Source organism: Bombus impatiens, unplaced genomic scaffold (genome assembly GCF_000188095.3).
Source record: "Bombus impatiens unplaced genomic scaffold, BIMP_2.2 scf_1334, whole genome shotgun sequence".
NCBI classification, from domain to species: domain Eukaryota; kingdom Metazoa; phylum Arthropoda; class Insecta; order Hymenoptera; family Apidae; genus Bombus; species Bombus impatiens.
The window spans coordinates 80,238-107,872 of record NT_177753.1 but is presented as its reverse complement, the minus strand read 5'-3'; the positions used below and the strand labels follow the sequence as shown (position 1 = coordinate 107,872).

Genomic DNA, 27,635 nt, shown 5'->3' with positions numbered 1-27,635 from the left:
TCCTGAAAAAGACATAATATACTTTTACATTAGAATAATGGATTTTTTCATTCAAAGATATATAAAATTTTTCTCAATCAATTATATTGTTTTATATTCACATTTTTTTTATACAAAACAAATGATTTCCTTTCACGATGTCAAAAAACAGATTAGTCAAAAATACTCAGTTCCTTATTATTTGTTACTCGCAAAAGTTCGTAAAATAGTGATTTTTTTATCTTGATTATCTTATGTAGCATAACTTACATATGAATTATATATTATTCATACCAGAAATAAAATAATTTTTCATTATTTTACAGCGATTTATCTCTATAAACGATAGACACTCGTTTCATCCTGAACAGTTATAGGGTTGAATATACATAAAAGTCTTGTGTATTAATTAGACATAAAATAACATCCGAAATCTTAGTGCTAGTAACAAGTGAATTCACATGTTGACTATGATCTAACAAAATAAGACATGTAAACATAGTACAAATGCACAGGATGTATGATGAATGGATGTACAATAAATAGCAAAAATCATTGCAAAAAAATCAAAACACACAGCGTAGCTAATACCTACTATTTACACAAATTGTTATATCAAAATATATGATCATTTTTATTACACAATTAATTATGTTTTTTTTCTTTTCGTATTATCCTCTTGAGCCCAAAACGTGAGCTAAAAATTACACTTCGTCAGATGCAAGTACTTCTCTATCAGTGGGTGAAGATGACTTGTCTTTTCTCTCATCTTCTTTCATTTGAAGAGCAACCGCGGACTCAAGCACCCGTATCCTACCCTCATGTTTCACAATCACCGCTTTTAATTTTCGTATTTCCTCACCAAATTCTTTTAAACGTTCTTCCTGTAAAACAAACAACCATATGTTCAACAATTTCGTCAAGAATAAAGTTACGAGTGACGTACAGTAATGCCTGCCGATGCTTGTGTAGTATTTTGTGCAGAATTCGAGGAGGCAACTTTTGCTCCTTTGCTCAATATGTTTGACTTTTTATGTATTTTCAATTCGTTTTTGGCTACTGAGGGTTGATAACCGTCCCTCAGAGAGATCAGTATGGGATCCGCATCGGTTCCATTTTCCCACTCTTCGGCAGAAATCGCAGCAGTGTCGCCGGGGGTATCGGGATACAAATCTTCTTGAAATAATTCTGACTGGAAACGAATAAACGATATTAAAACGATTAAAAAAAAAACGCTTATTTATTCAGTATTCAGAATGTGTATGAATTGTACCTTTCTTGGTACAGTCATAGAGATAACCTGGCAAAAGCCTGAGTTGTTGAGCCGGTAAAATCTAGTTATTTCACAGCTATTAACATCACAGCCTCGTTTTGGCATCATTCCTATACCTCGTTGAGGATCAGGAGTTTGAAACGTATTGATATAATGAACAAAGGGAGGTTCAGGAGTAATTTCGAAATATCGAATCACAGAGTCACCCTTCCCACATAAATACACTAAATTTGTGTCGGAATCGTACAAAGGAAACATAACTCCGTTACTTGTATCCAATTCGACCATAACTATAGGTTCACCTAACATATCTGGAGCACGTAGGGAATATTGCCTCTCAGACATTTTACTGAAACCTGTGGTAAATATCAAGCCTCCCCTGAAAACACATTAAACACACATCTTTGTGGATACAGTTTTATATATATTCATAGATACAAATATAAGATCCTACAAAAATATACAAATCAATAAAATATATGTTTAAATATTATATCCTTCTCTAATTTAATAATTTACTTTTATTGTTTTTTGAATTATCTTATTCAAGTTAATCATCAAAACTGAATAACATCCACCTTGTTACAACATTTGAAAACTGTGTCTTTTGTATTAAATACACACGTGTGAAATAACATGAAATAAATAAAATAATTATGAAGAAATAGTGTTGTCTGCGCAACAAATTATTTCAACTTATATTTTAAGCAGAGATCAGTGCACCAGCTCTGTCACTGAATTTTGTAAAATATATATACACCTGAATCGATCTGTCCGTTTTTCGAAACAGATATTACCAGCATTCAAAACTGCATTAATGATTTTTTAGATATTAGCGTAGTTATTTCACTGTATTCTGTACTTGTTTGCCAACATATACGAAATGTTATATTTTAAATGATATATATACGATACTTACTGAAACTTTTATGCGGATACTACACAGTGGACACCTTGATATTTGCATTTATTAAGCTGACATCCCCCTGACGAGTTGCATTTTCAATCTTCAAGTTTTCCATTAAAAAATACCAAATCTCGCACTACACAAATTGGAAAGACCATGTGATAATAAAAAATAAATGTATTCTTAACGAGCAAATAGAAGTATCAATCACATGTCATTAAAAGATACTATAGCCTGCCATAAACATAGTCTGTTTTGAGATAAACATCACATTTATCCTTACATTTATTGTGTAAAAAGGCGGATGTATATTGTTTGATGATTATTTAATGTGGAAGATATGTTGATAGTGTTTTGCATAATCAAGGTATTCATTATTCCTAAATACATATTTCGGTAACATTTATTTGAAATTTATTGGTTTTCATGTGCACAATGGTAGAAATATTTGTGATTAAATATATGTATAATTAAAAGCTAAAATGGCTTATCCACATTGATAAATACCTACTGAAAAGAAATTTACATACCTGAGAAAGATTGCACGAGTTGCTTTACTACCTTCGTGCGCAATGGCTTCTTCTAATATCTCTCCAGTTCTTGGATCCAAAATTCGAATCTTTTTATCTTTACAAGTAGTAACTACTCTGGAACCATCCCAATTCCAACATGCAGAATAAATCATATCTGGATGACAATCTATTCGTACTATGGCTTCTCCTGTGCCTACATTCCAAATCAATACAAGATTGTCAGATCCAGCTGTGAGCAATATGTTCAACGCTGTAGGGTGCCATAATACAAGGCCAACTCTGCGCTGATGCAGCTGGAGATCTACCACAGATTCAGTTAATGTCCTAGAAATACCACCATCAGGTATTTGCCATACTTTAACTACGCAATCTTCGGAACCTGATGCTATGATATTATCATTATGAGGACACCATGCAATGTCTAATACAGGACCTTTATGTCCACCGACTAAAGGATAATCTGCTGGTATTCGACCTACCTATAATAATATAAAGATAAAATATAAAATAATAAAATTAACGTGAGAATTACTTGCTAAATATCTAATAAAATAACAAATAATATACTAGTACAGTGCTTAACTTGAAATTGAAAAAAAAAACGAAAATGACAGGGAGATCGAGGGTGAAACTTACTTTGTTATGCGGTAAGACTATGAAAGCACCACCGCCTGCAGATTCTACGATGATAGCGAGAAATTTTGGATTCACGGCGCAAAAGGTTGAATCCCATGAGGACTTCGACACCCTTATATTATCGTAACATTGTTCACGTTTTAAAGCCGTCCCGTACACGTGGCGGAACTTGCTGCTGCGCACCACACGGAAAGACATATCTGCACCTACTTTCGGTGACAAACAAAAAGCGAAGGGAACAATGATTAACCTAAAGAATAAGGATGGTACTTTGCCGTGTGCCGGTTATTATGATTATTTTAATAAATTATTGTTACGTGTCCACCGCCAACGTGGGCGTCGCGTGGACCATCCCCGTTTTATAAATAGATTCCCCACCCTTGACGTGTTGAAATGAGCGCGACTGAAATAAGAATATTTTTCGAATCTCGACTTTTTACTGTTTATAAGTTTAATGTTTCTCCCCCAGTCTTCTCGACCTCAGGACTGCCAATTATCACGGATATCTCGGAAATATTTAATAGACCATAATTGATCAAACGAAAAATAGATCTGATCCACCCGAAATAAACCGGCCGCCGCTTTTATGCGACGATGATTCACACCGATCGTCATAGCGTTCCTGAATTTACATTACTGTACTCCGTCCGGTCCCGTCTAAGGCATGGATTGCAATCCAAATGCTTCGTTATTTCGATATTTTCGGACGAACGTTTGATCACTAAATTCGCGGATATCGTGATTTTTGACGTTATGCCAATATCGAGGAGCAACCCGGGGGAGTATCGAAATTTCCCCACTGCTGGAGAACGCATTTAGGTCAATTGTATTCTCCGTTCGTGCTCCAATGAAATATCCTTCGTGAAAAAAATTAACATATTAGAAATCAGATTATCTGTGTTCAACTTAAGAGCAAGATAAGTAGAGCAGAATTGTTTTACAAATGCGAGCAAAACCACAATTACAAATGCGATTTACCTTCGACTATTTAAAGAAATACATCTATCATTCCCTCTGAATGTCGTTCTTTTATCTCACCCCGGTACGTTCGACGAAACAAACGAAAATCTTATCAATTAAAACAACTTGAACTAAAAACTGATTTTCTATATACGTGTTAATAGAAAGCTAAATAACGGAATAATTTCAACGTCCCGATTAATCGTTCTGCTATCGTCAACGGGTTGACGCCGACTGCTATTCTCTCGCGCTAACTGTATCTAATCTACCACGTGTTTGTATACGCCACATGCACATACGCATCAGAGATATTCACGCGCAACTACGACTCACGATTAACTATTACATTATCGTATTTTACAGATAAGAATGCAGAGCTGCATTCATCGGATGACGAATACTCTTTTTTTAATTCGATCAACACTCGGAGGAATTTCAACGTTCCCGCCGACTAGCAATAACGTTGTAATTCAGTGAACGACCACGTAGTAGCGCTATTGACACGAACGACTGGATCATTTGAGAGCACCTTATTTGGAAGTGCGCACCCTGCTCCTGTGAATACCTACCCCCGAAGCTACTTCTTCTGTCACATTATCAGTTATAAATCTGTATACTTGTGAAATATTTTCTATGATTAGTTTCTTGTCTCACCCCCCTTGTTTTTTTGTTTGTAGCACTTGTATACGTACGAATTAAGCGGGTTACATATACACGAGGTAGAGAAAATCGTCCGATCTTTCCGTGAACGCGACGAACTTATCGTGCCTAGATAATTTTTTTCAGAGTACGTGTGTAAAAAGAATCCTCACCGAGAAATTTTTTTCCGATGACAGCCGATGCACGCTTTTGGAAAAGAACTCTCCCCACCCCCCAAATCTCACGCGCTAATGAGGATGATGGATGCGCGCGCTTCTAAACGCAATATGGCGCCTCATGGCGCGTAATATTTAAACTTTTGAGTCTCCTGCACATTGATTTTTTACATTGTCATTGATACATTACCATTAAGCTGGATTTTTATGCATTTACAGGAAATTTGAAGCTGCAATTGCACAGAATGTACGAAATACGGCAAAATATATAAAATATAATACTTTTTATAATACTTAGTAGGTAAAACAATTTTCTAATGAGGTTCTACTTTTTTTATTATATTCTGAAAAATATGAAATTGTATAAAAATTCGTAGACTGGTAATAAGCCACAATATATAGTGAAACCATCTTCAACCCTAATTGTATGTTTAAAACTTACTATTCATGCTGTATACTAGTTTTTATATAAATATATGTTTTCAATAAACGTTATGTAACTTCTATATACATTTACGAATTGGTTTTAAACTTTGTTATTATAATCACGATAATCATGTCTCATTACAGTATTAACAAAATTTCAAAAAGTTTCGTATAATGAAGGTAATATATCCACAAAAAGATTCTGTGATAAGTGCTCAAATATTTTTGCGTGCCACTGTACGTTCTTAAGCCAGATTTACACCTTTTCATATTGAATGATCATCACGGATAGTTCATCGAAAAACATCGTTTTCTTCCGCATTTCATTTAAATTGAGTAATGATCACTCTTTTCTTTTGATAAATTAAATGGATGATTAATTCGTAGCGAAACGGTATTGTCTTATGACCATGCCGTTGCAAGTACGATATACTGAATCCAATCATTTCACGCTCCTATGATACATATCATACGAAATGAATATGGATTTGGCCTATTCTTACTATTTTCTGGGCAATCCTGTATTAAGAATCTTAATAATAAATTCTTTAACACAGGGAAGAAAATTATCACATTTTGTTTCAAGATCTATAGGATCAACTTAGTAAATTTGAAGAATATTTTAAACTAATGAAATGAATTCAACCAGTGAACTGGTATAAATACTCCGGCTTTCATTATTCACATTTACCGTGAAAAAGATGTAAATTCGGCTTTATTCAATTCATTCAAAATAAGCTTTACTTTGTTGACTGGTCACCTCACGATAAAACGTAACTGAAAATATTATTTTTCGATGAATAATTCGCTATAATCATCCAAAGTGAAAAAGGTGTAAATTCGGCTTTATCTTTCCTGAGTTCTGACTAACCAATCCGATTTTCGAACATAATCTAGTGAACAGTTAATAGAACATACTTAAAAGGGAAATTATTTGGAGGGGCGGGTGGGATTCGATTTGTCGCGAATGCAACACTTGCTTTCGTATCATTCGTGACAATATTCTAAAAAGTTGCATATGGTTGTATGCATGTTTGTTGTTGTGAGTGATGATATGTTTAGATAAGAGAGTGAATTTGTTAATACTTTAATATTAAACTGGTAGAAATGGGTAATCAAGCAACACGTGGTGGACATGTATCCACCAAGAAGGCTGATGCTGTGGTTCATGTTGGTGATAATGCAAACGCAAACAATCTTTCGAAAAGTTCCTCAGGGACCGAATTAGAAAGTAATTCGCACATGCAGTTCTTTCCAATTGAAAGTCTAGCGAAGGTATAGGGTCAATTTGTAATTACTATTTCTTCGTAAATCGAACGAAACAGATATATTCGATATATCGCAGAAGTATGTCGATCGTCTTTTGAAAATCATTAATCGTTACAAATATTTGTTTCACATTTTAAAAACGCAAATTGATTTGTATGGTTCACAAATAATATTCAAATTATTTCTTAACTAATTTATTTTCGATCCACTTTTCCTTTGACAATCTTTATAATTCGTATAACCTACGATGTCATGTTGCTGATGTAATGTTTTTCGTAAATAATATTTTTGCGTTGCAAAAATTAATTTAGATCATCTCTGGTCTTTTCCCAAAAATGTGAATAAATATAAAACTGTTTGTCATTTCTTTCCACGTTAATAAAATAAGATACTATTACTTTCTAGTTTGTAGATTTATCAACATTAATAATATCTATTAAGGTTTATTAAGATTTAATATTTATTAAAATTAATTTTAGAAAGCATGTATTAGTTAGATTGTTCATTTTGCAGATTTTGTCTCATTTAACTCACGAACAGGAACGTATAAATGGGATAACAATATCTATATTTCAATGCTATCTCTTCCCCAATTATCCAGAGTTAGGTGAAAAATTATTCAATTATCTCCATCATGCTGCCAATGTTAATACTACGCACTTGAGTGCCAATTCTTTCAAACAACAAGCAGAGAAGTTCCTCTCTGTAATGAGTGATCAAACTGTATTAGAGAATTATGTGAAGATGTATTCTGATATAAAAGGAGATGGAAGCATAAATCCTGATGGATTGAAGGCTTTATTGAACATTTCTTATAATATTGCTATGGATAGTAGCGGAACCTCTCCCTGTATTTATAAAGGACAAATAATTGATTCAGCTGTATCATCGTGTGTTAGTAAATTTAATATTTATTAGCATTATTAACCAAAACCTATACGAAACTAAAACTATAGAATGTGTATTACAGTTTCATGGCAAACATACTTTGTCTGTGAGTTATGTGAGCAACTGGATCTGGCAACATTGTCCACGTCTAATATATGGCCCTCATCGATATATAATACATGTACTAACAACTGCTTACAGAAATGGTAAAGCTCTTTTATCCAAAGAACAACCACAACCACATTTGGAGATACCAACACCTATATTGGAGCAACCAGATTCTTTATGTTTTCCACAAGTTTTGTTACCTATGAGCTATGTGTGGTTATTATCAAGCACTCTACCCGAATGTTATCTTCAGGTATATTTTCATTTGAAATTTGATATATACTTTGAAAATTGATATATACTTCACTGAATTGTAAAATAATAAGATAAATATATGTTTAGACAGATGATTCACCAAAAGATGTTACTCATGCACTCATAGCTAAAAGAATGGGCAATGTGTGTCCTAGACACTGGACATTATTGTACAATAGCTCAGAACATGGAACAGGAGCTAATCGATTTCTTTACCATGTATTAGGGTACAGAGGACCCACTCTTTTATTCATACGGATTGTTAATCCAGATGGAGATACTTCGCGTCCTACATACTGCATATGTTCAGCGATAGAATGGCGTGAAAGTCATCTGTATTGGGGTGATGAAGATTCGATGGGCATTGAATTGTTTCCTTCATATAGGGTTATTGAAAAAGGAGCTAAAGTGTTATACTTGAATACTGGTATCAGAGGTTATCCTCATGGATTACGGTTCGGAAGTAATCCTCGCTCGCCGTATATTAGTATAGATGAATCATTCCATTCAGTCAGTATAGCAGGTGCACCTTATCCGATTGCTAGCTTAGAAGTTTGGGGTTGTGGAGATATGAAATTAAGGTATCTTTTTTTTTTGTTTTTTTTCTTATATAAAGATGAATAGATTTCAATAAAAAAAATTAATTTGAAATATTTTATAGGGAACGTCAATTGGAAATTAAAAAGTGGCAAGTGAAGGAAGCAGAAAAGCAGAGGACCGTTAAACTGACTGCTAGAGATTGGAAAGATCATCCTGATCGTTACTTACTTGAATTGGCGGGTAGGGCATCCTACAACGAATCAAATAAATAGTCTCAATATAATATTCTATTATAGCACAAAATTAATTCAGGATTTTAGTAGATTATTTGTATATATGTATATATCATTAAGGATAGTATTGCTTGAATGTGTAAGTACTTATGCTGTATGTGTAAGATTGCAAACACCATATTTGATTTACAAAGTATGAAGTGCTATAGTATATAAACTGTACAATAACAGGAGGAGGAAAGTTTCTTAATTTATTACTTATTTTTTATGAATCAGTTACTTAAACTAAAATCGAAGTACTTTAAAAACCTAACATAGTATATTTTTAAATAGTACTTTCATGCTCAATAATATTAGCATAAAAGATACAAAGCTCCAAAAATATTTAAGATGAAAGTGTGCTATGTTATATAGCGATGATTGAAAATTTGCTTTATAAATGTTATAAAAATTGCCTAATAACTGTAAACTTTCAATTTTTAATAAAATATTAAATATACACGTGTATTTGTTAAAAGTATAACTATATAGGTGCTACTGCATATTTTTATGTGAGTTTTAGATAAATGTGTTTTGGTTGTGTGCGTTAAATGTGAGCTATTTGATTCAACCAACTCATATTTATGTAACTTCCGGAATTTTGTATCTTTTTGTATTTTTAAGCTGTGACCATTATGGCGTGCCTTATATACGTACTTAAGGAATATAATGAATCACGTTAGATATTAACATTAGATGCGTGCAAAAATGAAATAAAAATAACAAATACAACTGAAGAACTAGTTGCGTCCGAAATCTTATTACCATCGGAGAAAAAAGTAGTCATTACTGGATAATTTATTTTAAATGACTAATGTTTTTTAAAATAAAATTTGTATTTACATAAATAAAGCAATGAAATAGCGAGCAAGATTTTTTATTTTAACGATTATACTGTATGAACAATGTTATTTTTTGGTCAAGGAATAAATAAGGTATTTAACATATTTTCTTGTTTTTTAAATCCCGAAGTAGTGCTCATGTTTAATATAATTTTTCTTATTTTATTCAGTTATTTCCTTAACTCTATGCTTCAGTAACTATAAATGAAGATCGTATGCTTTTTCAAGAATTTATTGCTTAATATAACGATATTCAATGTAATATATATTTCTATAGAAAGACGTGTATAAGATCATTTATCATTCCAAAGATAATTTAAACATTGTATAATATATAAAGTAACTTGAGGAAATTGATTAATTGCTGTGACATTTAGCATACTTTTTAACATCACTGAATAGAGTAAGGGAAAATAACTTATAACATAATTTTCATAAGTACTTATATCAATACAAGTATATGCTTTATCAGAAACATATCTATTGAAGATCACTAATATGATTTTCAATATACATTCACACTTACTGCAAAAAACTCTACATATATATCAGAATACCATATAAGACATATTTACAGTTATTTAAATAAATATATAAAACTATATCTCTCTAATAGGTTTTATATATATTATTTATGCTACCTGATAATATGGGATGTGCTACGAATGGAAGATAAACAAATCCAATATATTCATCTCTAGAATGAAATGATCTTTTGAAACAGTAAGACAGTAGAAGAAAACATATCCTTGGAATGCTGTTAACCAAAGTGGAAAGTATAACCGTCTGTACGAAATTGATAACCATCATGTTGAAAGAATGTTTGAAACACTACATTTGGATCGATATCTATAAAGAAAAAAGTTAATTATTATACCACATATACTGAACTATCTATAAAATCTTATACCAGCATAAATTTACGGACTGTGCGAACCTTGGAATCCACCTTCAGAATCATCAATGTCATGTCCACTATCGTAACGCGACCGTTTCTTAGGATCAGATAGAATACCATAGGCTTCTCCAACTTCCTTAAACTTCTTTTCTTGTTCTTTCTTTTCTCCTTCCGTTGCGTTAGGGTGTCGGTCTGTACATAATAACGTAAAGATAGATTAACATAATTAAAATAAACTGAATAGGCACGCATTTTCAAGCTTACCAGGATGATGTACCATCGCTCGTTTCCTATATGCTTTTTTGATATCATCAGTAGATGCATTCTTATCAATACCTAAAATCTTGTAGTAATCTTTCCTCTTTGATTTTTTTAACGCCAACTTAGCTTCCATTAACAATCGTTTGTTATCTGTCAATATTTAATAAATTAATATGTTATTATAAAAGTGTTTATTATTGTAAGTAAAATGTGTATCTTCTTTACCTGAACTTTTATCCATTTTATACACTTTTTCGAGATCACGAACAGCTTTTTCATATTCTTTGAGCTCCATATAAGAAGCTGCTCTTCTCAAGAGTGCTTTAAGATACTTTTCATCGAGTTTCAGTGCTTCCGTACATTCTGTTACCGATTCATTTAATCGATTTAACTATAGGGTTATGTGAAAATGTTAGTAATTTTTATAAAATCGATTTTAATAAAATATGAAAATATAATACCTTTGCTGCAACCGTTGCTTTATTAAAATGGAGTTTTGCATTTGTTACTATATTTTGAGGATCTATAGTCAAAGCTTCTGTATATAATTGATATGCTTTCAAATATTGTTCCATTTCATAAGCAGCATTGCCTTCTTCCTTTTTTTTTTTCAAATTCTTAGCTCGCTTATATATTTCTAATGCTTTAGCATGGTCTGGAGCCAATCTAAGTACTTGTTGGAAGTGTGCAAATGCTCTGTCAATATTATCTTGGAAATATAGGCACATAGCACGAACATATATAGCATCTGCATTTTGCTTATCAAGATGTAAGATATCACTGAAATATCATTGATATTAAATATAAAATAATTTTGATTACTTTAGGTTCATGAAAAAAGCAATTACTTTGCTATTTCTTGTGCTTCCTGATACCTGCCCAAGAATACCAAACATTCTGCTTTAGTTAATTTAAATCTTGTGCAACGATTACTCACATCACAACAACGATCCATACAATATACAACCTACAAATATTATATGTTAAACACTATTATCTATATTACTAAGCACATGTTCATTCAGAAGTTGAGCCACAAACCTTACGATAATCTTTAGCATTATATGCAGCATCTGCATCCTTAAGAAATTTTTTCACATATTCTAAGTCTTTTTTCTCTGTGGTAATGCCTATATTCTCGGGATCAATCTCTAATAACTTGGATAAAGTAGTCTCAGCTTGAACTATGTCACCCAAAATCAGACAACATTTTATAATTCTTACATAAGCCTAAACGTAAATGAATTGAATTAAAAGAATGTTCATTTCTTTAAATGTATTTTTATGTATCTTTATGTCTAACGTACTTTGTATACTTTTGGATCCAATTCAATACATTTCTTTGCATCTTTCAAGGCAAGAGGATATTTGTTAAGCATCATGTAACATGCAGCTCTGTTTGTATAAAGTTGTGGTGTATTTGGGTATAATTCTAAAAGGATATTCATTTTAATCATCTATAAGGTCATAACATCATAACAAATTTTTAATTGAACAAATACTTACCAATAAGTTCACTGTACTCTTTTAATGCTTCCTTGTATTGTTTTCCACCATAAAGTTCTTTGGCAGTTTGCATTTTTGCATGTTTGGAACATCTATGTATTTAATATTGCACTGAATAATTTGATAAAACATAATCATAATCATATAAACTAAAGCCATATCATCTTTTACCAAGTCAATTATGTAACCCCATAAAAAATATTAAAAACATAGGGTCAATATAAAATTAAAACGATTATTAAGAGATAGAAAGAATGTTTAAGAATTTTGAACGATATATAAAGAAAAAGATCGATCAGTCCACGGTATATATCATTTCTGTTTATTAAAAAAGTAACATTTAATAAATTAAACGAAACGCGACATTATATATTCTCGGTCTTTACTTACTCTTTAATAGTAGACATTGTCGAATGTTTTGAAATATACTTGTGTATATTCCTAGAAGACTGAAAAATAGTAAGCGTAATATTTCATGAGATATTATATGATATTCCTATGTTTATACATAGTCATTTTATATTATTATGAAACTTACATCTTTGTAACAAAAATATATACGTACTAACCCAATCGGTTTATTCCCTTCGTGCAACAGTCCTACTCCCTTTAAAACTACCAACAGAAGGGCCGCATTTGTAATAATGATCCCAGGAAATTAGTATATACACGTTCCAAAACGCATCCAAAATGGTTTAAAAATCCAAATTAATTTTAAATTAATTATTATTTGATACTAATCATTAGTGCGATAATTAATCAAATTTTTGTCCTAATAATAATTTGAATAAAAAAAAACATCAAGGAGAATTTGAAAACTTTCCACCATTTTTTTTGGAACACCTTTCATCACAGCAATTTTATGATGTATCAGCCTTTAATGGCGTTGTCATTCTAACCTGTGGCAGTTTAACCATTTGAAGCGAAAAAAACGATCAATTTTATAATACGTAAGTTTATAAATGAATAAACAAAATTCATATACTTTTACATCATTTTTGTTAATAGCAATGCGTGCTCAACATAAACTAATACTAATCAAACTATTGCACCATGTGCTTAAAAATTATCGCATATACAGAACAGATTTTCTTATTACATGCACAGTTCAAATTTCAATTTTATTATTATCATATTATATTATAAAATTTTATAAATAAATATATGTAAAAATTTTTATTAATAATAAAGTATATACATTTATATACCACCTTTTCAAGTATTAAACATTTACTAAATTTGTTCCTTTTTTCTAACACAGTATTTTTCTAAACATGAGTCGTTTCTTTGCTACTGGATCAGATTCTGAATCTGATAGTGCTTCTGAGGAGGAGCAGGTTCAACGAGCACCGACTACAGCTTTTACCGTAAATTTAAACATTATAATATTTCATTATTTCCTTTTTTATATCGTGGCAAACATACAAAATTTGAATTAACATAATGTAAAATTTTTTCAGTTCAGTGATGAAGAAGAAGAAACTAAGAGGGTTGTACGATCAACCAAAGAAAAAAGATACGAAGAGATTGCAAATCTCATCAAGCTCATAAGAAATTATAAAAAGATCAAAGATATGAGTAGCATGTTGTCCAGTAAGTGCTTACAAAGTTTAATGATATTAAACAAATATAAATTATTCATAAAGTATTCATTTAATTAAAATCATTTATATTGTATCTATAGGTTTTGAGGATTTAATGCGTGCTTATCAAAAAGCTCTGCCTGTAATAGCAAAGGAAGAAGGTGGTCAAACACCACGTTTTTACATCAGATGTTTAGTAGAAATGGAAGATTTTATCAATGAAGTATGGGAAGATCGTGAGGGTCGTAAAAATATGTCAAAAAACAATTCAAAGTCATTGACTTCATTGCGTCAGAAACTTCGTAAATATAATAAAGATTTTGAAGAAGATATAGCAAAATTCAGAGAAAATCCAGATCAGGATGATGATGAGGAGGAAGAAAAACGTGAGTCAATTTCACTGATAGTATTCAATAATATTTCAATTCAATAGTAATTCAATAATATTTACTGATGTTCTAATTTAATTATTTAAAATAAAAATTAATCATTGTTTAAAATCTTCTAGCTGAGGAAGTTATAGAATCTGAGGAAGAGGAGGACAGTGCAGTTCCTTTCAAAAAGGCTGGATCAGAAGCAAGTGAACCAGATACTTCTAAATTTAAGGTTTGTTATATGTAATAAAATATTTTGTGACTTCCTTTTCTTGATATTAACAAGATCATACTTTTACAGAAAAGCATAGCTGATGGAGAAGAAGGTAGTGAAAGTGAATCTGACTGGGGTAGTTCTTCAGATAGCGAGAGTACAAGTAGTGAGGATGAAGGTCAATATCAAAATATACGTGAACGGTTTATCAAAAAGTATGTTTAATTCATTCACACAAATAGATGAAAGTAATAATTAATTAATGTAATATTAACATTGGCATATTCTGAAATAGAGTGACAGATAAAGAGGAAGAAGAAGACAAGACAAAACGAAAGGAACAGCGAAAGGAACGTAAAGAAAAGGAACGGAAAAAGAAGAAAGATGAAGACGACGAAGAAGGTGAATGGGAAACTGTCAAAGGCGGTGTAGCCATTCCATCCGAAAAGCCGAAAATGTTTGCGAAGGATGCAGAAATTAATGTTGCTGCTGTCTTGAAGAAACTTTCTGAGATCATCGCGGCTCGCGGTAAAAAACGTACCGATCGAAGGGAACAAATTGAACTTTTACACGAACTGCAATCCATAGCCGATACTCATAATCTTGGACCAGCAGTAGCTGTAAAAATTAAATTTTCTATTGTGTCCTCTATTTTCGATTACAACCCAAAAGTATCAGATGCAATGAAACCCGAATATTGGTCAAAGTAGGTATTACATTCTAAATTTTTAGAATATGAAACCAACCCAATTTATGAATTAATAAATTATTTTTTTGCAGGATACTAGAACGTATCACAGAAATGCTTGATATGCTTTTGAACACGAAAGATATGGTTATCGCTGAAGTGGTATCTGAGGATGCAGAAGAGTACGAAACTCCGCCTTATAAAATACATGGATGTGTGCTAACGTTAGTAGAACGTTTAGATGAGGAATTTACTAAGTTATTAAAGGAATGCGATCCACACAGTAATGAATATGTAGAAAGGTATGTATATATATTTAAATAAATTAGTAAATTGAAAATGTAAACGAAAATATTCACCATCTTTTTAGGTTGAAAGATGAGAAACAAGTGTCCATGATAATAGATAAAGTTCAAGAATATTTAGAAAGGCAAGGCACAGTTTCTGAACTTTGCCGCGTATACCTACGTAAAATTGAACATCTATATTATAAATTTGATCCAAATGTTCTTAAACAAAAAGAAGTAAGTATATAATTAATATTTTACAGATAAAAATCTAAGAATATAATATATACATATTCAGGGAGAACTTGGTCTAGACGTTGCAACATCTGTCCAAGTTATGGAGAAGCTTTGTAAATACGTTTATGCTCATGACGGGACAGACAGACTTAGAACTCGTGCGATTCTTTCTCATGTTTATCATCATGCTCTTCACGATAACTGGTTTCAAGCACGTGATCTTATTCTGATGTCTCATTTACAAGAAACCATTCAGCATTCCGATCCAGCTACACAAGTTTGTATCCTTTATAATGAAATTATGCTTTTCCATATTCTTATGAATTTATTCCCCTCTATTTCCAATTACAGATTTTATACAACAGAACTATTGCTCATCTGGGTTTATGTGCATTCCGTCACGCGAATATTAAAGACGCACACAATTGTTTAGTTGATTTAATGGTGACTGGTAAAGTAAAGGAACTCTTGGCACAAGGTCTTCTTCCTCAAAGACAACATGAACGGAGCAAAGAACAAGAAAAAATCGAAAAACAAAGGCAAATGCCATTCCATATGCATATCAATTTGGAACTTCTTGAGTGTGTTTATTTAGTTTCTGCCATGCTCATTGAAATTCCGTACATGGCTGCACATGAATTTGATGCGAGGAGAAGAATGATTTCCAAGACATTTTATCAACAGTTGAGATCAAGTGAACGTCAGTCTTTGGTTGGACCTCCAGAATCTATGAGAGAACACGTTGTCGCGGCGGCGAAAGCGATGCGCAATGGAAATTGGTTGGCTTGCAATAATTTTATCATTAACGAAAAAATGAATGCTAAAGTTTGGGACCTCTTTTACCAAGCGGACAAAGTTCGTGACATGCTCACAAGATTAATCAAAGAAGAGGCTTTAAGAACGTACTTGTTCACGTATTCCCACGTCTATGATTCGATTTCTATGCCAAAATTGGCAGAGATGTTTCAACTGAAGCGACCTGTTGTTCATTCCATCATTAGTAAAATGATTATCAACGAGGAACTGATGGCATCTTTGGATGATCCAACAGAAACGGTTGTGATGCATCGCAGCGAACCAAGTCGTTTACAATCTCTAGCATTGCAGCTTACCGATAAAGTAAACAACTTCGTGGATTCTAATGAACGTATTTTCGAAATGAAACAAGGTAAGCTATGAAAACTTTAAGTAATTTTAAATAATTGTAAAATTGTAAAATGATTTGTATTGTATATGATTGTAAAATACTGATGATGATGAACGTCTTACGTCACAGGAAACTTCTTCTCAAGAGGAAATCAAGGAAACTTCCGTGATAGGCAAAATTACAATCGACAGGGACAAGATTGGGGCCGTCAGAGACGGGACCGTGATCGGGATCGTAATCGAGAAGAAAATCGAAATTATTAAAAATCAGGGAACATTGAATATTGTTTATGTGGGTGTTTAACAGTGGATTATCATTGTACCGTGTATACACACTCATGTGAATAATGTTGAAAATAACAGTATATAAATAATTAATCACTATTTTAGTGTATATTTATACTTCCATGTTTGCTACTATTTACATATAATTACTTTATATATAAATGTTACAAATTTTTGATTATCATCTTTAAGATGTTCATATATCTTGCACCTTCTCCAGCAATTTATTACCTGTTATTATATTATCCGAGGTTAGTACAAGTCGAATCCCAGTCGATTTTTCTATAAACCGGCAAGCAGTTATTTCGGCATAGGTAATACCACCAATGATACATATCACTACCATTTTTGGTAATAATGAACCACGTTGGCCACTTATGACGCAGTTAGATAAATTTGTTAATTCATCAAGACTCTTAGTATCCTTTTCTTGATTCACAACAATATTTAATATTTGAGCCTATAGAGATGTGAATTTTTGTCAACTCCATTCAATATTAAACATTATCAAGTAAACTAATTTAATTAATAATATTACTAACGATTAGTGGTACGTAAACATTATTGAATACGTAACTTGCACACGAACGGCTTTTTTGCTCCATTTGCTTGTAGTAACTGGGTAACAGCTTTAACTTCTGTGCATTATTATTCCATTCACTGTTCCAATTTGGTAATTTGTGTAAAATATTTTCTGACCTATACTTCAATAAACCTATACTATGCAATTTATAAAATAACGGTATGTGTTTATAACCGTGAGCATGAAGATAAAGTTTTTGTATAGAATCCAGTTCATTTTGGGTAATTCCGTCGCTTGTAATCGATAATAAACATAATAAACGTAAGGTTCTTAGTGGATGATCGTCTGAAAAATGAGTTGTAAGATCGCGATGAATAAAATCATCTGAAAAAAGACAGTGTTATTGTCTATTAAAAGAATTTACATACCTACATATCTCTCAATATGACTCAAACACTCTTTCCTCTCTCTGCACTCAAGCATACATTTCTCTATTTTTTGCAAGGTTTGAAAGTCAGAACTTAATGTGTCTGCTATTAGCTGGCAAGCAGAAATATGAAAAGCAAGTTGTCGCGTTAGATCTCTAGTTTTTTGTAATCTCGTCGCTACATATCTTTCCATTTCGGATAACTTCATTGTTTGTATCGCATTCTGTTCCACTGATATGAACCATTAAAAATACTGCTAACTTTTATGAAAAATAAATTAATAAAAGAAATATATAAGAACATACATTTTAAAGATTTCGCTTTCCCATGTAAAATTGGAAAAACTTCGCTGCATGGTGTATCTCTTACTTCCCCATAAATTTGATCTTTATCTGGATCTAGCTTAACTTGAGATTTGCCCAAAATACCTGTACCAACATTTATTTCCACTACTTCGTGTAATAATCCAGCGTAAGTTACAGGGGTTAAAAGTGGCGTAACTAAATCATAATTCCTGTCCATTATAATTAAAGCTCCTATTTCATTTTCTATATTAGAGGAGCCTAAACAGTGTTTCATTGACTCCATAATTTTGAACATTTGCTGACTATACTTTCCAAAGGAAAGTGTCAATTTGGGTGAACCAAGTATAAGTTGCAGTGACCATAAGCTACGTCCTAATGCTGGCAGTAATGTAGTATCTTTGTGATAGTAAAGATCAATAAACATACAGTTTTCTAAAGATAAGATGTTCCCATCTAATCTTATAAATTCCCAAGATAATGTTTGTAATGTAACTAATCCAGATAATCCTAAACAAACATTTGCATTCTTACTCTAATGGGACTGAAACAACTATTGATTATTTAATTGCATAATAAAATATTCACCTTCTTCTTCGATTATTGAATTAAGAACAGTGGGTACAGATGGAGTAACTAGAATATGATGATATGGTTGTACATGTGGTTTTATATTTGAAGGAATTTCTGACTGTATTTGATCTAGTACCCTTTTGCAAGCAATCAAATCACTTGAAACCAAAAAGATGTGTTGAGAATTTGAAAGCTTCAAGCCTTGCTCCATTTTATAAATCTTTTCAACGCCATAACGTCTAAGTAAAAAATAATATCATTTAATATCTGTTCAAAAAGTAACATGCCACATTAATTTAAAATAATTACTTGAGTACAGAAACTCCTACAAAACTGTCCAAAATTTTCATAAGTTTCTGCTCTATCACTAAGTCTTTGGTTCCGGGAATCGCGTCCAGTATTTCAACAAGTTTTCGTTGACTTATTTGTTGTAATACATTCAATCTATCATCCAACGTGATGTCCATATCTTTTTAATATATATTATAAATTTCGATAATTTGATAATAAGTAGTAACAAAATTATTTAACCACTATGAGTTATAAAGATGCTGCATATTTTTGTTCGATGACATGATATCGATGTAAAGTTAAAAACTATAATGGAATTCCAATGTTTTATTCGTCTATCAAAATTCTTTTGAACTGCAAGTGATTTTCAAACCACATCACATTAAATTGATACTTCTTTTAAAGGAAGCATAACAAACAACTCGACTAGTGCACCCATGTGGCAGAGCTTCGTAAACCGGAGTGAAACGTATTTTCCAATCCTTTCAATACTCACGCGTATGCGTATAGTATCTCAGTAGGGTTATTTAAAAATGGCGGACGCATCGTCTTCCGATACTACCTCAGATTGTTGCTATGAATGGTTCTCTGATATTACTTCCGAAAAATCGGAATACGTGATAGTAGGTCAGAAACCATGCCTGTCTCATCGACGCAGTAAAAGACATTTCTTACAGAAGCTATTTTTAAGAGAGGTAATGTTGCTTAACCTTCAACTTACTACGAGCGTTAATGAAATTGACAGACCCTAAATAACTGCCAAAATTCTGTGATAATGTGAAAAAAAAAGGAAAACAATTAAGACATGTCCAGGAAGAAAATTTAAATCGTTCCTCGGTGTTGTATGCTTGTTGTTAAATGATACATAGTGTTTAATATTTTATGGATGCAAGAAAAAATGTGCTTTTGTTCTTGCTCATGAAGTTTTTTAATCTCTCTTGTTTGTTCTCTACTATAAATTAAATGAATTAATGATTACATGATACCTATAAGAAATAGAAATTAAAAAAATATAAGAGCAACAGTGATCTATTAAAATTTGTTAATTAGAGAGGAAGAACGATGAGGGTATTATAAAAAAATATTAATTTTTACAGATCAGAGGTTGTTTATCAGCGCACAACTATGCCTCAGAAGAAAGACTGTTTGCTACTGTACCTTCATGGAGACACTTACCATTATTACATGTAATCCCAAAATCAGCACTTGAAGCAGGGTATGTTTATTACATGCGTAAATTTATATCACGAGGAAATGTAGTAAAATGAGAAAATGTTCATTCATTGAGAATCTTGTAATAACAATAATTATTATTATTGAAGACACATTGTAATGGGATTGACACAATGTGGTCAGTTTTTACTTACATACACATATACCATGGATGTGAGTGGCACTACCTCTTTGTACAAATACTTGTTACATTGGTGGGCCTTTACTCCAAATCATGTTGCACGTAAAGTTGCAGAAGTCACGCTTTTTGGTAATTACACTATCTACAGAGAACTTAGTATTGTTATATCTCAATGGCCACTGGAGAGGAATAAACTAGTGATACATGGTCTTTGGTAAGATTTCATTTAATTATTTTATTTATCAGATAAGTCTTCAAATTTACAAAGTAAATTAAGTAATTTATGAAGTAAGTGAAAGTAATTAATAAACATAAATTTCTAGTACAAATTGGCTACACCTTCAACCAACAGATAGAGCGTACTTAACAATAACTACAGTACCATCTCTTGAAAATTGTAAGGACTGTTTGAAAGTCGCAGCATCCTATGAAGAAGAAGGTGAAGGTAATATAACATTACATGTATAAAATGCATTGCAGTAAATTAAAAAATATTTGTTTGATTTTTTACAGAGCTTGCAGCAAACTGGGATGGTTGTGTACGGTGTAATTGTCTTCAACATGGACTCACTGTCCATACCACCTATGAAGTAATTTCTCCATATCCTAGGTTCCGTGCTACTGTCTGTTTGAATTACTGGAATCATGTGGTAGTTAACACAGGCAACTTTTTACATGTGCTCAGGGTGGACTTGGACATTCCAAAATCAAAAAACCAGAAGTCTAGCGATAAACAGGATACTGTAATTCCCGACACAGTGCCGTTAGACATGAGTGATGTTGAAGAATTGGATTACACAAAGACAGTGGAACGTTATGAGAGTTCCGACGAGAAAGTAGGCACACCCGAATGTGCGGTGGATCAATCGCCGCGATGCGAGTCGAGTATAGAACATGACTTTTTAGAAGAACCAATTAAATTAGATGATAAGTTAGGTCGTGATTCATTAAATACCTCAAGCAGCAATCAAAGCGACTGTGCCTGTGATATAAATAAGTCTGCTGATGTCGTAGGTGTTAAGTCGTGCGAGTGTTCCGACAGCATCGAGTGTAAATGTCGAAACGGTAGTCCGATCTCACGAACCGAACAGCAAGCGATCTCTGTCAGAGACAAAATCTTACAGGACTTCTGTGAGGACATGTCCCAGGAACTCAATATCGGTAGTGATCTGATCACACTAGTGAAGCATCCCTCGTGTTCCCCACGGTCTACACCACAAAGACTTCCTTCCGATCTCAAAACTATGACATGGTCTTCGCCAATTCTCACGCCACCCTCAGACATCTTGAGAACCCGGAATTCAGAGTCTAGTCATAAAAGCACGCGCAGTCAACGTTCTAATTCTCCTCAACCTGGCGCTTCAAAGGACAGCAATGTCAGTTCTGTTAATTCTCCTCTTCATTCGGTCTCTATAAGTCCATCCTCTTCATGTTCTTCGCGGTTAATGTCACCTCCTGTGTCACGATCCTTTCGTCATCCAAGTCCACGCAAAAGATCTAATTTACATTCTCCTCCTCCCATTGTGAATTCAACGCAGTCGAGGACAAGAGCTACGCATAAGCTTATCCTCGAAGCTGAAAAGGCGTATGAATTTACGGACGAAGCGCAAGAGACTTGTGAAAAGCTCAGCTCATTCCGGAAACGAAGACTTGCTGATAAGAAGTACGAGTTCTGCGACGAAACTGAGGATGCCGAGAACATAGTTCCTTTCAAGCATATACGGGATCAATTTAAACATCGTGGCTGTTCAATACATCAGATATCGTCCTCTCCTACAATGTCACCCGCACTGCCAAATGGTAAGAAGCATTGGGTGGATTCCGATCAGAGTGAAACGGATGATTTCAGCGTTACTCAGGATATTGGTTTGTCGAATGATTTAATCATTGATTCAGGTAAACTGAATTGTCCATATCGAGGGAGCACTTCGATCTTATTGATAGATGAAGTCAATAATGTTATTTTAATTTATTAGCGGAAAAAAATGTGCTACGTCCATTGAATCAGAATCAACTATCCAATGGAGGCATAAGTAGAGATCGTTCTAATAAGCATTCTGTTAATTCCTCGCCATTAGTTCCAAAAATAAATTTACAGTACCCTAGTATAAAATGCACTGCACATTTCAAGAGAAGTTACATAGAACTTGATGATGAAATGATATCAGTTATTACAGATGTTGAAGGTATATTATAATTTCTATTATTTTTTGGTAATTAAAATAAAAACAAACAAGCATAAGCATTCATATATATATACATTTTACAGATGAGGAAACAGGAGGATATGTGAGTTACCAATGTGTGCTTCCTATGCATGTCCATGGATCTGGTTATGTTCAAATGCAAATGATTAGCAATAGCAAAGCTGAAAAATTGGTATTATGCTTAAAATTTGAATGATTTTATTCAACAATTGATAAGATAAATTTAAACAATTATCGAATTTTTAGATAGTACCATGCGTTTCGATAAATCAATTAAGTTTCGATATTGAGACGTTCTCTCATCATATTGCAGACTGGATTTGTATGAGATTTAAGAAGAAATATTGGCATTGTAGTGATTATGATATAGAAATAATAGATGTGTGCGCGTTAAGTGGTGACATTATCTGTCTATTAATAATGAAGATACAGGCTAGTGAAATTAGTAGTCAAACTCAATGGTTCGTACTAGTTTATGTTCAAGAATTTTCATTATACCTCAAATACTTATTTTGGTGAAATATAGCTCTCAAGAGAGAACACAGTATGAAGTGGGATGCAAATTCACATGGAACATTAATACAAGCCAATATAGGATAACTGATATATTACCATTGGAAGAAGTAAAAACCGAATCGTGGAAGCCAAATTGTATGAACGTTCCAAATTTTCGTAGTCCATTATGGAACCCGACCAGACGTTTAGCGCCAAAATTAAGGGAAAAGATACAACAACCATATGCGCACACAGTACGATTTTTGCATAATGAAATGACTTTGGCAGGTAAGCGTTCCAAATGAAGTAAACATTATTTTAAAAAATAAAAAATACATGATATATTTTTTAGGTGAATCTATAACTAGACTTTATGATTTGGATAACCTGGTGGAATTTTACATAACACCGATGCCAAATTACTCTTCGATCGAGTAAATAATTATCGACTAAACGATATGTCGCAAATAATAATTTATTTAGTGTTACAAATCTATGAGTTTCATCATCAATAAGATAGCGTGTACAATATACTGAATGTATTGGAAACATACCCCATACACTTATGATACTATTTCAAAAAATTATTAATTCCAAGCGTGAATAGCAACAGATGTAACACGTTGTATAGATTCTTACTGTGCTTTTTTCACGAGACTACCTAAATAAGTTGATTGTTAAGTGCCGCTATAATGGATTGTTCAAAACTTAATGACATAGACTAAAGATACTGAATAATAATACAACGAATATTACAAGCAGTTTGCTTGAACTTTGTAAATTATATTCTAGCGCTATATATTGATTATCTATATATTATAGATAAACTTTGGTAATTACCAGATATAAGTAACTAAGAACTGATTGTCAATGAATGTATTGTATATGGTCTCAAAGAAATGGAATAACTAGTAACAAATTATTTAGTACTTGGTCCCAAAATTAATTAGCAAAGGAAAAATATATCTCAACATACTTTCTAATTAATTTTTTATGCTAAAAGTTGCTCTAGTTAGATTTATAGAATTAAATACATTTATTTGCGTTTTCGCGTTAACTTCGCGTAACCGTGTTGTATTATAAAGCCATTTTACCATAAACCTTTTTATATCTGGAAAACTGAAATACATATATAAATGTGCACAACGTGTGCGACTAATCACTGTATTGTAATGTATATAAGTACCGATTGTACTTTCTACAAAAAACATTTAAGATTTGAGAGATAAAGTTATTTAATTTGCTGAAGCAGCGACAATGAAACTGGAAAGGTCAGTTTCTTAAATGCAATAAAATATTTGTCATTACTGGCGAAGGATGGCTTTAAGTTTCTTACCTTTATAAATGCATAAGATAATTACTATCTGTATGTATGAAAGTGAAAGATTATAGAATTCAAACGGGAATCTTGATAGGTGGTCCTACGCTAACTTCGGATCCTATTCCATCCAGTTTCAAACCAGTGAGAATTTCTTCCCATGCACTCATACACTGCTGATAATGTCGAATTTGTCGATCTGCCATTGAAATTAACATATTTTTCAAATCCATTTGTTTTTCAACGTTCCACCTTTGTAAATCACTTCGAAGATTTTCGTTCGCGCATTCTACACGATCTTGCAATAATTCTGTTTGCTTTGCTAGTCGTGGAATAGTTTGTCCGAGTCTTTCTAATTTTTCGTCACGGGATTCTGCCTTCCAAAGTGATCCACCCCAATTTTGGGTTGAAGAATTACCGCTTGTAAGACCCATTAGCTATTTGAATAATTAGTATCATAAAATATCGCAATTTATTAATAATAACTACATTTAAAAACAAAATGTAAAGTGCACCTGATCTTTCTCTAATCTTTTCTTTGCTAATTCTTCAACGGTCATTTCGTATTCAATTTGCATTGAGTCCCGTCGGGATAAAGCATTTCTAACTGCATCTACATATGAAATGTATTCTCGTTCCTCGTTCGTTACGTTTTCTAAGAGTTTCTGATGAGCCACTGCATTACATTCTATTGCTTTAGCAATAGCTAACAGAAAGGAAGCTAATTCTGGCTCTGAAGTTGCCCATAAGGTGAAAATTGGATGTAATTGATGCAATTCCAGCAAGTAGTCTAATAAAACATAATTTAATTGAGATCATAATAAAAAGTAATTAATATAACGAGTCAACTAATCTTTGGTTATACCTTGCCTTTCCTTATGTATACGATGATTTATTTTATCTACAGTTGCTAATTTTTCGCTAAGAGCTGTACAATAATCCCGAATTTGCTCAAATTCAAAATGACGCTGTTTCATGGTATATGTGCTTGCGATATTTTGCAGAGAATCAGTCATTTTAACAAGAACATTTCCACGATTTTTACGATGTATAAGAAATTCCTAAAAAATATGGAAGTACAATATTCAAAAGTATATTGAAGAAATAAATATATAAGAGACAAAAATATTCTTACTGCAGGTTTAGTAGTCAGAAAAATGTACAGATTTTTGTCACAACTGAGAATTGGATGATTCACAACTCTGTTAAGAAATACATGTAACAACTTCATGCGTGCTATGATAAATTCTTTGGAATAACGATCTAACTGAGCAAGTAACGTATGTTTTCCAGGCATTGGCTGTAATAATAATATTAATATTTAATCATTCTCATAAGTTATGAAACTATCCTGGGGATAAGTAAGTAAACATAGAGTTAATATGGTTCAAAAATATATAATGGCTCACTGGTATGATATGTGTAGGATATAAATCCACTAATTTTTGTCGCAACCAAATAAAATCATTGTAACGTCTCCTGACAATGTATTCTCCTTCCTCAAATTCTGGTCTCATGGACTAAAATGATGCAAAAAGTTTATCATTCTATCAATGCCCTTTATCAATGCTGGTTTATCGTCCTCTACAGATATATAACTATAAACTTGAAATAAAACTTACTTTTGTTGTTATACGAAAAGTAATATAAGTTTCAAGCGTTTCAAGATGCTTTTGAGGATTGTCTACTTTTACTTGTAGATCTCTAGAATCTGTTTGAAAATCTGATATTTCTTGCTCTGGTAGAGTAGAGAAACTGTCAATGGAGGGAGAAGCTATCTGGAAATAAAAGTTGCATTAAATAAAACACGATACTAAACGTAAATAATTAAAGCTATTAATTGTATATAGTAAGACATTATGCAAAACTCGTGATTTTTATTTCTGTATCATTGTAATGCAGTGACTGTCAAAGATATTACAGGTTATATCCTCACCACAGAACCCTCGACGGACGTGCTACAATTCGAAAGAAAATCGACATCGCGGCTTTCCTGCTTAATAAGACCGCCGACTGCCATTGTGCTTACTTCTAAAATTGCAGAATCTTCCACATTCTTTTCACTCAAGTTCTCTACCTCGATTTCCGAAGAGGTCATCATCTTTAAACTGTCAAGCAACAGACACACAGCTTTAACAGCACTGCGTCCTGCGTCACAATGCGCAGCATTAGGTCAATCACGAGTACGATACGCACATTGATCATGTTTTAAAAACTGGAGGGCGGTCAACAAACAATGACGAATCTGTATCTTTTCAGGCCTCTAAAATCCTAATAAGATGTCATTCTATAAGTTCTAAGTTATCATAAAAGTACAATTATTTATAATAAATATGATGGGAAAGTTGGAGGAAATGTAGATGAAGCCGACGGTGCTCCGAAAGACGAATTAGAACTTTCTGATTTCGAATGATGATAACTTCCAAACGATTTATAAAAACATATTGCTCAAATTGTCAATTAATAAAACGCGACAAATTAAGGCAAATATTCCATGAAATATGTTTTTATAGTTATACTGTAACTTACTTTTGAAACAAGAGGGAATGTATTGAATACGAAGAATTGCCGCTATATTTCATCCTTTTTTTATTTAGATGACGTTTCTTCGATAAAATATTGGTTGTACCTTTATTTGCCTGATGCCTAACTAGGATTTTAGATGTCTGAAGGAACACGAATTTGGTATTTTTTGACCATCCTTTTTTTTGAATATAAATAATTTTCACGTAATCAAATTAATCATTATTCCACATTACAATCTATAAGTGTTACAATTTATGGGCACTTTTTCTCTTACTAGATTCTTATAACAGAAAAATCGTATATTGTTCTCTCTGTAATTGAAGAACTATAATCTGATCTTCGGTTGTTATAAAACGTGGTTGAAAAAATTTACGACATTCTGGAGTAAAGAGCAAATAATTTACGCCCGTGGAAACCGTATCTCGGGATACAGTCG

The 27,635-nt window shown here is 32.5% G+C and overlaps 7 protein-coding genes across 20 annotated transcripts; 3 read left to right on the top strand and 4 right to left on the bottom strand.

Moving 5' to 3' along the window:
- Positions 1-84: 84 nt before the first annotated feature.
- On the bottom strand, positions 85-5,194 carry LOC100740238 (coronin-1C-A). 7 transcript variants are annotated; one of them, XM_012392222.3, is made up of 6 exons: positions 5,101-5,194; positions 3,329-3,534; positions 2,690-3,171; positions 1,253-1,631; positions 926-1,171; positions 85-863 (listed from the first exon to the last, which is right to left on the bottom strand). In XM_012392222.3, exons 2-6 carry the CDS (start codon positions 3,524-3,526, stop codon positions 684-686), a joined length of 1,485 nt encoding a protein of 494 aa, XP_012247645.1. In that variant the 5' UTR covers positions 3,527-3,534; positions 5,101-5,194; the 3' UTR covers positions 85-683. The 7 variants fall into 7 exon arrangements, with proteins under 7 accessions (XP_012247645.1, XP_003493864.1, XP_012247647.1 ...); XM_003493816.4 differs by having other exon boundaries at positions 3,329-3,537; positions 5,101-5,192; XM_012392224.3 differs by lacking the exon at positions 5,101-5,194 and adding an exon at positions 4,981-5,090.
- Positions 5,195-6,475: 1,281 nt separating this feature from the next.
- LOC100750132 lies at positions 6,476-9,808 on the top strand. Its single transcript, XM_003493813.4, has 5 exons — positions 6,476-6,804; positions 7,312-7,692; positions 7,769-8,047; positions 8,137-8,630; positions 8,711-9,808. Exons 1-5 carry the CDS (start codon positions 6,637-6,639, stop codon positions 8,859-8,861), a joined length of 1,473 nt encoding a protein of 490 aa, XP_003493861.1. The 5' UTR covers positions 6,476-6,636; the 3' UTR covers positions 8,862-9,808.
- LOC100749816 (dnaJ homolog subfamily C member 7) lies at positions 9,723-13,052 on the bottom strand. Of its 6 annotated transcripts, none has more exons than XM_033323923.1 (11): positions 12,938-13,052; positions 12,759-12,817; positions 12,369-12,460; positions 12,170-12,294; positions 11,904-12,092; positions 11,711-11,829; positions 11,324-11,642; positions 11,088-11,253; positions 10,866-11,012; positions 10,641-10,793; positions 9,723-10,552 (listed from the first exon to the last, which is right to left on the bottom strand). In XM_033323923.1, exons 2-11 carry the CDS (start codon positions 12,773-12,775, stop codon positions 10,464-10,466), a joined length of 1,416 nt encoding a protein of 471 aa, XP_033179814.1. In that variant the 5' UTR covers positions 12,776-12,817; positions 12,938-13,052; the 3' UTR covers positions 9,723-10,463. The 6 variants fall into 6 exon arrangements, with proteins under 6 accessions (XP_033179814.1, XP_033179813.1, XP_012247628.1 ...); XM_033323922.1 differs by having other exon boundaries at positions 12,907-13,046; XM_012392205.3 differs by having other exon boundaries at positions 12,369-12,452; positions 12,749-12,817; positions 12,938-13,040.
- Positions 13,053-13,199: 147 nt separating this feature from the next.
- On the top strand, positions 13,200-17,281 carry LOC100749617 (eukaryotic translation initiation factor 3 subunit C). Its single transcript, XM_003493808.4, has 12 exons — positions 13,200-13,318; positions 13,630-13,735; positions 13,829-13,961; positions 14,053-14,337; positions 14,460-14,557; positions 14,627-14,754; positions 14,835-15,245; positions 15,320-15,529; positions 15,598-15,751; positions 15,813-16,028; positions 16,103-16,919; positions 17,028-17,281. Exons 2-12 carry the CDS (start codon positions 13,643-13,645, stop codon positions 17,159-17,161), a joined length of 2,679 nt encoding a protein of 892 aa, XP_003493856.1. The 5' UTR covers positions 13,200-13,318; positions 13,630-13,642; the 3' UTR covers positions 17,162-17,281.
- Positions 17,171-19,822, bottom strand: LOC100749935 (vacuolar protein sorting-associated protein 33B). The gene is made up of 6 exons (XM_012392202.3): positions 19,318-19,822; positions 19,024-19,247; positions 18,439-18,945; positions 18,134-18,364; positions 17,725-18,050; positions 17,171-17,642 (listed from the first exon to the last, which is right to left on the bottom strand). Exons 1-6 carry the CDS (start codon positions 19,473-19,475, stop codon positions 17,379-17,381), a joined length of 1,710 nt encoding a protein of 569 aa, XP_012247625.1. The 5' UTR covers positions 19,476-19,822; the 3' UTR covers positions 17,171-17,378.
- On the top strand, positions 19,795-24,297 carry LOC100742726. 2 transcript variants are annotated; one of them, XM_012392198.3, is made up of 10 exons: positions 19,795-19,994; positions 20,397-20,515; positions 20,622-20,867; positions 20,977-21,092; positions 21,167-22,549; positions 22,630-22,839; positions 22,923-23,032; positions 23,107-23,321; positions 23,387-23,643; positions 23,708-24,297. In XM_012392198.3, exons 1-10 carry the CDS (start codon positions 19,833-19,835, stop codon positions 23,791-23,793), a joined length of 2,904 nt encoding a protein of 967 aa, XP_012247621.1. In that variant the 5' UTR covers positions 19,795-19,832; the 3' UTR covers positions 23,794-24,297. The 2 variants fall into 2 exon arrangements, with proteins under 2 accessions (XP_012247621.1, XP_003493885.1); XM_003493837.4 differs by having other exon boundaries at positions 20,977-21,098.
- Positions 23,815-26,814, bottom strand: LOC100749501 (sorting nexin-30). 2 transcript variants are annotated; one of them, XR_002947745.2, is made up of 8 exons: positions 26,610-26,814; positions 26,296-26,451; positions 26,083-26,193; positions 25,809-25,973; positions 25,539-25,734; positions 25,189-25,463; positions 24,692-25,110; positions 23,815-24,474 (listed from the first exon to the last, which is right to left on the bottom strand). XR_002947745.2 is itself a non-coding variant. In XM_003493807.4 (7 exons), the coding sequence occupies exons 1-7, from the start codon at positions 26,772-26,774 to the stop codon at positions 24,751-24,753; spliced, it is 1,428 nt and encodes a 475-aa protein (XP_003493855.1). In that variant the 5' UTR covers positions 26,775-26,814; the 3' UTR covers positions 23,815-24,750. The 2 variants fall into 2 exon arrangements, 1 of the variants encoding a protein (XP_003493855.1); XM_003493807.4 differs by having other exon boundaries at positions 23,815-25,110.
- Between the last annotated feature and the right edge of the window lie 821 nt (positions 26,815-27,635).